The 13,021-nt window shown below is 48.0% G+C and overlaps 1 protein-coding gene across 1 annotated transcript in view; it reads right to left on the reverse strand.

Annotated features, from left to right (window-relative positions):
• Positions 1 to 1,052: 1,052 nt before the first annotated feature.
• The window catches only part of UBTD1 (ubiquitin domain containing 1), a 57,234-nt gene continuing 45,265 nt past the window's right edge, over positions 1,053 to 13,021 (reverse strand). Inside the window, exons 2-3 of the mRNA XM_084749518.1 lie at positions 3,372 to 3,599; positions 1,053 to 2,116 (exon numbers count right to left, since the gene is read on the reverse strand). Coding sequence (XP_084605644.1) covers positions 1,731 to 2,116; positions 3,372 to 3,599 — 614 coding nt within the window. The 3' untranslated portion in view covers positions 1,053 to 1,730. The remainder of the gene's footprint in view (positions 2,117 to 3,371; positions 3,600 to 13,021) is intronic.

A 13,021-nucleotide genomic window follows, 5' to 3' on the forward strand; every position in this document is an offset into this window, starting at 1 on the left:
AATGTGTCCTCAGTGCTGGGAACTGGGTACATCTTAGCCAGGGTGAATGGGCTGCTCAAAGGACCCACATGCTGCCATTGGCCTGGATGGCAGTGTCACCTGCTGGATGCCAAGAAATGCTGTCTAGGCAGTGCCAGCCAGGGGGCCTGAAAAATACAAGTATGAGCCCCAATAGACCTGTGGGAATTTGAGACCTTCTTTAGGCATCAGCTGGAGCAGCTGCTGCCCTCTGGTGGCAGCTCCTGGGTCCCGCAGCACACCTTCATGAAGCATGGTGCTACAGGGCATGTCCGTTAGCCGAGAACAGACCCTGTCCATCTGTTTCTCTCTTGTCTTCCCAGGGCCCTCAGCAGAACTTACAGTGTTGTTTTAGGAGTCTCGGGAAGTCAGAGTGCAGAGCCAAGGCCATCTGAAAAGGAGCACTAGGCACTGTCAGACTGCCGTGAGCAGAGCTGCCCCCCCCCTCCCGAGAACAGAGTACACAGAGTAAAGGCAAACCTGTACTGGCTGAGCTCCACACATGGGACTCGCAGCCTGGAACCCTGGGTCATTATGACCCAGTTAACCTGCCAGTGGGCTAAAAATGCCTAGCTCTGTACATCTACAACTGCAAGTGACACCCCTTAGTGTCCCCCCTGGTCATGTGCACAGTTCCCCCAGAAGAAGCATGAAGAAGCAGCCTGCCCATCTATGGCTCACACATTTCTGAAAGCTCATCATCTCTGATGCAGCATGGGCAAGCCAGCTCTGTGGGGTGGCTGGCGCCCAGCTCACGCAACCTTCTGTGGGTGCTCCCTTCACATCTGCCTCCCACTAATTGTCCCAGCAGCTGCCATAGGAGGCAGCCATCTCTGCTTTCAAGAAAAAGCAAAGCGCGTTCGGAGGTGATATGGCTTTTTTCAGGACCCACAGGATCACAGAGCGGTTGGAGATTAGGGCCCACAAGAGCAGCAGCTCAGGTTGGATGCTCTACTGCGCCCATCTGTAGCCAAACCAGCAGGAGTTCTGGGTTCCTCCATGCTGTGAACCACAAAGGCAAGTGCTAGGCAAGAGAGGAGCAAAAGGCTTTATTGATAAAATGCAGATGTGTCTATACACAGGGCCCTGCTGGGGCCATGACCAGGCTGCAGACCCCACCCTGCCTGGGTTACAGTTAGGGATGGCCCTGTGCAGACCCCTGCCATAAAGCCAGCTATATGACCACCTGCCACACCTCTGCCGATTGTGCTGGGTGCAGGGAGAGGCAGAGAGGCCTGCCTCAAGCTCCCCAAGCCCTGGGGCTCACTGGTGATTCCCTCCCCTCCAGGGGACTGGCACTGTGCCCAGGGCAGAGTCATGGTGAGGGATAAAGAGGGAGACAGCAATTGCTTCCAACCCTGAGCAGAAAACTGGAGTGAGCACAGTGGTGGTACCAGATGACAGATCTGGGTTCCAGGTCTGCAGGCCTGTCCCCATGGCTCCAACCTGTGGTGGAGAGCGCCTGGTGCCTTTTCTCCAACAAGGCTGGCAAGGCCTGTGTGTAGCAGGTAGCACTGCTCCCTGGGTGCTGAGCACTGGTGGATCCAGTGCCCTGGAAGGCAAGTCCCTTCACAGCTCACTAAGAGCCATACAGCAGGGTAGCGGGAGGCGCCCCTGAAGAAGACAACAGCACTGGAGGGCAGCAACAGGCTGAGGGCCCCACAGCCTGCAGGGGACCTCCATGGCCTCTCTCCCCAGGAGTTAGCTGCCTGTCAGTCCTGGGGGGGTGGGGGCTGGTTGATGATGACCTGGATGACAAAGTCTTTTTGAATCTTGGTTTCCTGGAGCCGTGTGCGGTCTGTGAGCAGCTTCCCAGAGAAGAACCATCTCTGCCAGGATGGCTCGATGCCCTCCTGGCTGTGCAGCTGCCTCTTGAGTTGCCCCACTGTGTCAGGCAGGCTGGCACTGAGCCTCACGTCCTTGCCTGTGGAGAGGCGCACTTTGAGCGGGAATTCACGGCGCACACTCGGGGTGGGCTCAGGAGGCTCCAGGCTCTCCTCCTCCATGTGCTCCAGCAGCAGGTTCACGGGCGGCGACAGGCAGTAGATGGGCAGTTGGTAGCGATTGCCCAGCTCGTCATAGCATTCACAAAGGGTCCCTGTGGGAAAGGCAGAGCTGTCAGAGTGGTCTGGGGACCTGCTGTCCTGCACTCAATGCCATGTCCCCCAGACTCCTGCTGAAGCATATTTGGAAGAGATAAGGTTACATGAGTAAATTATAAGGACTCGGTTGGATATGACAGGTGTCCCTACAAGGAAAGAACCGAGAGACTCCTCCCCAATCTCTCTCTTCCTGCCTGCCTACCATGTAAAAACAGCAAAGAGGCAAGAATCATTACCCAAACTAAACAGCTGGCCCTTTGACCTTAGACTTTCCAGCATCTAGAATGTTGAGAAACAAATTTCTAGTGTTTAAGGAATTCACCTGTGGTACTTTGTCACAGCAGTGTAAACTGATTAACTCACACACTATAGCTACCTCACAGTCTTACCCCAGAGTCAGGACTCTCTGGGACCCCCTTATGACCAGAACAACACGGAGCTAACTTCCTGGTCCATCAGGTTCTGGCGCCATCAGCCATGGCATACCACTTTCTATTTGTTTATTCAACCTTTTGGTGAGTACACATGCTAGGTGCTGGGCTGGGCCCCAGTTTCCTTACTGGTGTAATACAATGCAGGGGGGAATCCATTTGCTTAGGCTTCAGCATCCCCTAAGCTCTGGTACTGGACTAGGTGGTCTTATGCACACCCTAATTAATCCTTTGTAGTTGCAAGGAACTCGGGCGCCGGTGTGAGACTTCCCCTGCTCTGGGCCACACAGCTAAGGAAAGCTCACAAGCTAAGACAGGAACACAGGCAAGACCCAGGTCTGTGACTCAAGTTCTACTACTTTCCTTTCAGTCTAATGAGGGTGCTAGGAACTAAAATGAGACAATGTGGCAGAAGGCTCCAGATCAGTGCCTCAAATGCTCTGAGACCCTGAGTGCCTCCAGCAAGCCTTTAGCGTGTACATTTTATTGGTTCTGTCTTCTCATTAGGCAAAGGGGGATCCTGCCCTTCCCTCCTACTCTTCCACCCCACTCCTTCCTTGACAGGCTGGCCTTGAACCTGAACTTCAGATACCCTTGTGTCCTATCTCCCATGTGCTGGGATCACAAGCATGTGTCACCACACTTGATTTTGTTTCTTTGTTGGTGCTAGGAAGAATTGTTTAAAGGAATGAGACAGCATACTCCCCCATCTCCACCAGCTTAAACAGAAACTACTGACATGTGAGTGGCTTTCCTCTGTACTAATGAAACCCCCATGTTCAGTCGCTGTGAGGACTGAGCCCAGGCCCTGCCTGCTCACCATGAGGCAGGGTGATGCTGGCTCCATCCAGGATGGCCTGAGCCAGCTCATGGTCATTAGCTTCAGCAGCATAGGCGGCGGCCTTGAGGGCATCCCAGATCTCCTTGCGGCCCTCGAAGGCAGGTGCTGTGTCCCAGAACTCATCTCTCTTACTCCGCAGCTGCCCGTCAGTCATGGGGTAGTCACTCTTCCACTTGAGTCTCTCCTTCTTCAAGGGCTCATTGCGACCTGGGCAAGACAGATGCAGAGGCTCAGTGTCTCTGAAGCCACATAAGCTGTAATTTGCCCTCTCTCTGGCCCCAGCCTATCAGGCACTTTACTGCACTGGCCCCTTTGTATTTAGGGCACTGGGACACTTTCTGAACAGCAGAGTGTGGAAACCCAAGTGATGGACACGAAATAAATTTTTCAGGCAAGTGTGTTCTTGTCTCTTTTATTTATTTGGTATCCAACGAAACCAGCAGCAGGTGTTAGATCTCCTGGAGCGGGAGCTGTGGTTGGAGGTGAGCTGCCACACAGGAGCTGGACCTGAACCTGGGTCTTCTGTAAGAGCAGCAAGTGCTCTTAACCACTGAGCCATCCCTCCAGCCCCTGAGCCAAGCATGTCCTATACAGATGTACTCATCTTACAATGTACCACTAAATCCATCACAAATTGAAAATATTTAGATACAAAAGCGCACACAGTGTCTGTAATATACAGATCATTGCAGCTTGGCAACAAAGTTCAGGCTGAGTGTCAGCTGCCCACAAGTGGTGGAGACAGCTGCTACCCAGCACGGGGAGGGTGTCCCACTACATTGCTAGCAGAGGGAACGAGCAAAACTCAAAGATGAGGTGTGGTTTCTACCGACTGTCACTTCTGCATCTTCTAAAATCAAAAGATCGTGGGCTGATGAAAGGACTGGGTGAGTAGAGGCAACTGCTGCCAAGCTCGCGGCCTGAGTTTCCTCCCTGGGCTCCACATGGTGGAAGAACACCAACTCCTACAAACTGTCCTCTGACCTCACATGGATGTGTGTGTGCGTGTATTTAGAAGGGAGGGAGGGAGGGAGGGAGGGAGGGAGGGAGGGAAAGATAGTGAAAGGATCTTAAGTTAGGGACTGTCTGCACAAGCTTTCTTGTTGTTAACAGATAACTGTTCTGTTTTATGAAATTCTCAAGGCTGACCTGGAGCTCACAATCTTCCTGCCTCAGCTTTCTGAGCTCTGAGAGTATAAACATGTACTGTTGTCTCCAACTTGTTACTGGACATTTTAATCTTGATTATAAAGAAGTATATGTTTAGCATAAAGGAAATCTGGGATCAATACAGACAGGCTAAGAATAACAAAATAAGGCAGTTAGACTGGCTGGGTTACAAGGAAAGCATAGCTCTGTGCTGGTAGCTGTGTCCCCTGATGGCCAGGGTGCCCTTTGTGGTTGAACATCTTTGAAGGGGCAGTTAGTTAGGCTCTTCCCACTGTATTCAGAAACTGTGTGTGGTACCACTGGACTTTTCCAGTTGTCACCTTGTGCACTTATGATGGCTCTGTATCCTCAGAGGAGCCCAGCTTCATTATAACACATTCAAATGTGATTATGGCCCCTCTTTTAAACTTTTCAAGAGGATCATGCAAATCATTACCTTACTAGGAAGAAATCTAGCCCCCATGATTTGGGAGGGAAAAGGGGGTCACCAAAGCAATGCCTTAAAAGTCTACAAAGCAGAACCCAATAGGCTGCCACTGGCCCCCCTTTGTTTTTTTGAAATAAACTTCAAACCAAGGAGAAACCCAGTAACACCAACCACTTATAGCCAAGTAGGCCAAACACAGGGAAGTTCTTAGGACTCAAGATCTTTCTTTCCTTTAAATAATAGCTTTCTGCAAGCTAGGCGAGCCCCCTGCTATAGAGCTACACCTCAAAACCACCCAACAGATGGAAAGACCAAGACTTTGTCTTTTGTCAAAAGCCAAACAGATACTAAACGCATGACCTTCTGACTCCAAGCCCAGACTCTGACCACTGCACTATGTTGCCATTGGGAGAAAATTACTTAAAATTCCACTATTCAAAAGGAACGACTGGCGAGGCAGTTGGTGGCCACGCCTTTAACCCCAGCACTGAGTCAGGGGCGGGTGGGTCTGTGAGTTCTAGGCCAGCCAGGGCTACATAGAAAAACCCTGTGTCAAAAACAAAACAAAAGGGCTGGAGAGATGGCTCAGCAGTTAAGAGCACTGGCTGTTTTTCTAAAGGTCCTGAGTTCAATTCCCAGCAACCACATGGTGGCTCACAACCATCTATAATGAGATCAGGTGCCCTCTTCTGACATGCAGGCAGAGCACTGTATATGTAATAAATAAATCTTAAAAAAGAAAAAGACAAAACAAAACAAACAAAAACACAACCCACACAAACAAACAAACAAAAACCTGCACTACTCCCCTCTATTCTGCACTAGGGTCAGGGTACTAAATGCATTTCATTACACTCTTTTTTTGCTGAAAGGAGTTAAGACATTTTCATGCCAATATACAATTTCAATTTTCCTTTTCCTTTATATTACTGACAACTTTCCACATGACTAAAAATTATGAACGATTTGAGGCTAGAGAGCTGACTCAGCAGTCAAGAGCACTAGCTGTACTTCCAGACAAGCCTGTTTGCGTCCCAGCTCCCACGTGTTGGCACGTAACTGTCTACAACTCCAGATCCAGGGACCCACAGCCCTGTTCTGGCCCCCGTAAGTACCAAACATGTAGTTCACAGACTTACATGCAGGCAAAACAATCACACACATGAAATCACTAACATCTTGTTACTCTACCATGTAATTATAATGAACTTTTTTGGGTAGCATATGTACATATAAATAATTGGTTTTCCTGAGGTTTATCATGATCTAATAATTAAAAAAACCATAAGCAACCATTTTCTATAGGATCTGAAGAAAATTATTTCTGCTAGGTATCATTTTTCTTGGTACCCAGTTCCAAACGATCTCCAAGACAATTCCAGCCCATCATCAAGACTGAGGGCAGAGGCCTCTGTCTCGCAGACATCTGAAGGCTCAGCCATCTCAAAGCCGAGGCACACTAAAATTCACCTTGACTGCATAGCAAATTCGAGGCCGATCTGCAACAGGGTCATGCTGGTGCCATGGCTGCAGCTGGCCTGGCTTGCTCCTCACTGGCCACCACTGATGTCTATTTACACACACTATCCCATTCCAGCCTTGCCGCCTCAGGCAGTGGGTACCAGGATGCGATTTCACAGATGACAGGGCAGATGCAGAGAGATTAAATGGCCTGCCTGAGAGCAAAATGAGAGGTTTTACTATATCCTGTGGCTTGCACTTCAAATATACAGTGAGTGGAGAACCATGGCCAACATTCAGTGCAAAGTGTTCCTGGGAAACACAAATCCTGGCTGGAAGAAAACAACATAAAGCTCGGCCTTGACAACATCCAACAGAGGCCAGGTGTAGTAGTACACATCTTTAATCCCAGCACTTGGGGGAGGGGGGACAGGCAGGCAGATCGCTGTGAGCCAGTTTGGTCTATAGAGTGAGTTCCAGGACAGCCAGAGCTACACAGTAAGACCCTGGCTTGTTGGGGGGGGGGGGGGGGAAGGGTGGGGAGAAGAGACCCAACACGGCTAGAGTGGTACCCATGCCTACAGCTCCACTACTCAGAAGATCACAGGCTTGAAACTGGCATGTGTTACACAGTGAGTTTTATGCCAACCTAGGTTACCCAGTGAAACCTTATCTAAAAAAAAATAAAACAACAACAACAAAAAAAACCAAGCAAACAAAAACAGAAAACAATAAAGGTCACAAGATGCAATTTTAAAAAATGTAGCAGGAGTCAGAGCCAGCAAGCAGTATCCAAGAATCAGGCTTACCAGCGCAAGAATCAGGCTTACCAGCGCAAGAATCAGGCTTACCAGTTATTTCAGACTGGGATTTACAGCAGATTATCAAATAGCAAAGCTAAGAAATAAGTTTTTAAAACACTTGGAATTCCCAGAAAAAGGAGATTATAAAGACCTTACAGGAGGGCAGTTGTAGCGCACACCTTTAACCCCAACACTTAGGAGGCTAAGGCAATTGGATCTCTATGAGTTCAAGGCCAGCCTGGACTATAGAGTTCCAAGACAGCCAGAGATATACAGAGAAACCTTGTCTTGAAAACACAAAACAAAACAAAACAAACAAACAACCTTTGCAGAATTTAAAGGAGTCATTATAGACTTTCTAGAGGTAAAATACAGTCATGAGGTATTTCACATCAGAACTTGTGGAAGGTAATGATGGGGAAGATGCAAGCATTAAGGAACTTATCCAGGAACTGGGGAATGGCTCAGTGGGCAAAGCTCTCTCCGTGCAAGCATGAGGGCCTGAGTTCAGGTCCCAGCACCCATGCAGACGTCAGGAGCAGAGGCCAGCACACACATGTGCACTGCACAGGCACATGTCCTCTACATGCATGTCCTGACCTGACCTATACATTTAGTTCAACTCTAATGAAGTTTATTAGTGGTGAGAAGGGAATGGCCCCAGGGCAGGCAAGCTAGACATCTCAGTAGCTGCCTGGGGATGGAGGGAAGGGGGAGGAAAAGGCCACACTGTTTGAGTTACTTGCATGGAGGTCCCGCAGCATGGAAGTCCCCCACATGGCAGCAGGAAGCAAAATGGCAGGGATGGGGCCTTTTTAAAAAATTTTTATTTTATTTTATGTGCATTGGTGTTTTGCCTGCATGTATGTCATGCAAGTGTGTCAGATCTTGGAGTTACAGTTGTGAGCTGCCATGTGGGTGCTAGGAATCGAACCAGGATCCTTTGGAAGACAGGTTAGTATTCTTAACCACTGAATCATTTCTCCAAGCCAGGGATGGGGTTTTTAGAGAAAGAGTAAGGTAGCCCAACATATCAGAAAAGCATATTTACGTCCTTGCTAGGACCTGAATGAAAATCGAAAAGTCGAGTTTTTCTGAGAATTCCAGTGTGGCTCGGATCATAAGGAGTGCCATGAAGTCGCCTTGAGCTTTCTTTTTTCTTTTTTAAATTTTTTTATTTTTTGGTTTTTCGAGACAGAGTTTTCTCTGTGTAGTCTTGGCTGTTCTGGACTTACTCTGTAGACCAGGCTGGTCTCAAACTTACAGAAATCCTCCTGCCTCTGCCTCCTGAGTGCTGGGATTAAAGGCATGCGCCACCACACGTGGCTTAGCTTTGTTTTTGAAAAGACTTATTTTTGCTCTCTCCATGGCTGCTACTCAATATGTCGCCACAGAAAGACAAGCAGCCTCAGAAGTCAGCCTGGAGGTTTCATTCGGATCTTACTTATCCAGGGAAAGATGGATTTTTTTTTTTTTTGGTAACTTTTAAAAATGTGAGACAGAATTTCTTTTGTAGTCCTGGCTGTCCTTGACTTATTTTGTAGACCAGGCTGGCTTTGAACTCACAGAAATCCACCTGCCTCTGCCTCCCAGAATGCTGGAGTTACAGGTGTGCACCACCACACCTGGCAGAAGATGGAATTTTTGATTCTGGAAATGTTGAATCGTTTCTACGGGAGAAGGTTAAAGTCAGTGGAAATGTTGTTCATATGGAACACTTGGATAAAATCACAGTTGTGTCTGAGAAGCAGTTCTCTAAAAGGTGTTTGAAAGGTCTTACCAAGAAACACCTTAAGGAGAATAACCTCTACGACTGGCCTTGCATGGCTGCATTGATGTGGAGACTTACAAACTTCGTCATTCCCAGACTAGACAAAATGAACATAGGTCAGAGTCCGAGGAACAGTTAGCTTTGCTTTTAACAAAATGAAAGAATGCAAAAAGAAACTGAAAATTGGACTTTATCAGGAAATAAAAATCATTTTCAGACAGCTGTGAGCTTACCACGTGTGGGTGCTGGGAGCCTAGCTCAAATCTGCTGTTAAAGCAGCACGTGGTTTTTAACCACATAGCTATTTCTCCAGCCCTCCAGTAAAGTTCCTTAAAAAAAACAAACAAACAAACAAAAAAACCACTTATTTTATTTATTTATTTATTTATTTATTTATTTATTTACTATGTGCACAGCGCTCTGCCTGCATGTACATCTGCAGGCCAGAAAAGGACATCAGATCACATTATGGATGGTTATGAGCCACCATGTGGTTGCTGGGAATTGAACTCAGGACCTCTGGAAGAGCAGTCAGTGCTCTTAACCTCTGAGCCATCTCTCCAGTCCCCAATAAAGTTCTTACCTGGGCGTTTTCTCCCAAGGACATGTGAAGCTAATTCTAAAATTCTTACAGAAAGGCTGGAGAAATGGCTCAGGGGGCAGCGGTGCGCTGGGCAAGCATGAAGACTTGAGTTTGGGTGCTCAGCCTCATGTACAAAGAGGTGCATGAGAGAGAGCCTATAAGCTTGGCATGGTACGGCAGAGGCGACGGGAGAATCACTGGGGCTGGTTGGCCATCAGCTCATCTCCTCAGGCTCAATGAGAGACCCTGTCCAAAGGGAAGAAGGTGGAGGGCGACAGGAGGATGCCTGACAGTGTCCTTTGGTGGGCCTGAGCATGGCCACACACACGTATCTCACATACACAGTTCTACACACATAAAACAAGAAAGGGGGAGGAAGGCAGGAAGAAAACAAGGAAGGAAGGATGGAAGGAAGATTTGTGTAGAAGAACAAAGCTACTTTTGCACAAGAATACAGTGGGTTAGCCTGCACTACCCAGTGCTACAGCCACCACAAATGGACAAGCAGGCCATAAGAATGGAAGAGAGAGAGAAAAAAAAATAAAAGAATGGAAGAGAGAACCCAGAAAGGGACCAGGCAAGCAAGGATACCGTAACCTTGCTTACAGCAAGAAAGAATACTGCTGATGGGGACAGAGGCAGAAGGTGGTTATTTGGTAATGGTGTTGGAGTTACAGGTTTTCCATACAGAAAAGCAAAACAGAATCCCTATACCCCTTGCTAACCCTCAACACACAAAGAAAAGCAAAAAACATCACTACCACCACAACCCAAGATCAGTAAGGTGCTGAGGAAACAGGAACCCATTTTGGAAACACATTTTTGGGGTGAACTTTGAAGACACATTTGCCTTGAGCAAGGACATGGCTCTCCTTGTGGTTTCTTCTTTTTCTTTCTTTCTTTTTTTTTTTTGAGACAGGGTCTGTGTTAGCCTTGGCTGTCCTAGACTCACTTTGTAGACCAGACTGGCCTCAAACTCCAGAGCGCTGGGATTAAAGGCGTGTGCCACCACACCCAGCTCCTCCTTGTGGTTTCTACACTACACCCTTTGTTCCTATCTCTTTGGGTTTTTTTTTTTAAGATTTATTTATTTATTATGTATACAGTGCTCTGCCTGCATGTACACCTGCATGCTAGAAGAAGGCACAGATCACATTATAGATGGTTGTGGGCCACCATGTGATTGCCTGGAACTCTGGAAGAGCAGCCATCTCTCCAGCCCCTCTTTGGGTCTTTGGTGGTGATTACTCTTTGATTAGAGCTGTGATCCAGCAGGAGCCCTGGCTAGTAGCAGGGATGACCTTGGGGACCCCAGGAGCATGAGCTTCTGCCCTCTGCTCAGTGCTCGTTGGCTTCTGGAGGCGTTCTGTGGTTTCTCTGCCTCCTTTGTTGCTAAATGTATTTCTTTCTAGTCTTTCTGTCTGCTGCCCCTCGCTCAGGCAGAGGTCAGCATTGTGCAGGGCAACTCCTAACCTGTCTGCTGAGGACTGAGCAAAGGGATACAACTGAGTGTCAGCACCGACTTGTTTCCCTTTCTGTAGACAGGCAGTCCAGGATGGTCTTGAATTTGCAATGTAGATGAGAATCTGGCCCCGCCCTCCTAACCCTCCTGCCCTAAGCTTCCCATGTTAGTGTACAGGAGCGTGCCTTGCCCTCATGCTCTGCTAAGCACAGCTTCCTAAGCTGCAGGTAAGCTTGGGGACTTTTCCAGTGTTACTCAGCTGTGCCTGACAACTGAGGTTACCTAGTTGTGACCCTAAGGACATGTGAGCAGTAACTATGTACACGTGCCCCTCTCATGGGTACCGTCCGTGTAAAGGACGTATCTCTGAAATAACATCCCTGTCGTGGTTTGCTGTGCAACTGTGAAGACCTGAGTTCAAATCTCTAGAAATCACATAAAGCAGGGTGTGGCAGTATGGTGCTTGTCATGTGGCTGCTTCTACATCTCTTTGGAAGCCCACACAAGTACCTGGAGGCTGTTTTTGTTCATAGCCTCTCTGGAAATACTTTTTGTTTGTTTGCTTGTTTTGTTTTGTTTTTCAAGGTAAGGTTTCTCTGTGTAACAGTCTTGCCTGTCCTGGAACTCTCTTTGTAGACCAGACAGGCCTTGAACTCACAGCGATCCGCCTGCCTCCGCCTCCTGAGGGCTGGGATTGAAGCGCACCTGGCAGTTCATAAACTCTTTCAAAGCACCCTCTGGGGTTCTCCCTCCTCCAGCCACATGGCAGCTAACTCTCTAAAATGTCATTTGTTCACTACACATGAGCCTCTCCAAGTATCAGCAGCACCACAGTGACCGGACACAGGCTTTACAAGCTCCCTCATCCATGGAAGGTCTCCTTGACATGAGCCAGAAGCTCGGAGTGGTGAGGCAGAGTTAACATCAGAGAAGCAGGAGCCTGGCCAGTCAGCTTTCAGTGTTGTTCCTCTCTGAGGCAGCAGAGGGCAGTGGCAGCACCTCTGGGCCACCTTGGCTCCTGCATCAGTGGGTCAATCACAACATAATATCAGCTACCCAGGCACAAACGTGAGCAGGCACAGGACACATGTCTGGATGTCTGAGCCCTACATACGGGTGTGTACAACCAGACTAAATCCAGAAGAAACAGAAAAGGAAGCTTTTCAGCCAAGCATGTAAGTTAATTGATGATGGCCTTTTTCCCTTTCAAGATATTTTGTAGATAGTTGAATTGAACAAAACAAAAACCAAACAGGCTCAGGGAAGTGACTTAGTAAAACACTTGGTACAGAAATGTAAGGACCTCACCCAGGTGGTGGTGGCATCGGTGTCGGTGCACATCTTTAATCTTAGCACTAGGGAGGCAGAGGCAGATGGATCTCTGAGTTCAAGGCCAGCCTGGTCTACAGAGCGAGTTCTAGGGCAGCCAGGGCTACACAAAGAAACCCTGTCTCAAAAAACAAAAGATGAAACAAACAAACAAAAAGGTGAGGTTCTCAGTTCAAATCCCCAAACCCATGTAAAAGCCAGGCAGTCAGTGCCTGTCTGTAATCCCTGTGGAAGGTGAGGGTGACAACTTGGTGCTATCTTATGACTTCTATTAGAGTACTCTGGCATGTGTAAATGCACATGCACATACATGCACGCTTACACAGACACACTTTGAAATCAAACTGGGCAGTTGCCTGTAGTTGTATTACTCAGCAGACTGAGGCAAAAGGACTGCCAGGAGTTTGAGACCAGCCTGTACTAAAGCAAATACAAGGCTGGCTTGGCCTACATTGTGAGACGCTGTATTCAACAATAACAACAAAAACGTTGGTAGTTCTTGCCCAGCATGCAGCAATGCACAAAGCCCTGGTTTGATTCTTGGTATCACATAAATTAGACACAGGCCTATAATCCCAAGATTCATGAGATGGAGACAGAAAGACCGGAAGTTGAAGGTCATT

The sequence above is a fragment of the Acomys minous genome, assembly GCF_964271855.1.
Source record: "Acomys minous genome assembly, chromosome: 2".
Taxonomy (NCBI): Eukaryota; Metazoa; Chordata; class Mammalia; order Rodentia; family Muridae; genus Acomys; species Acomys minous.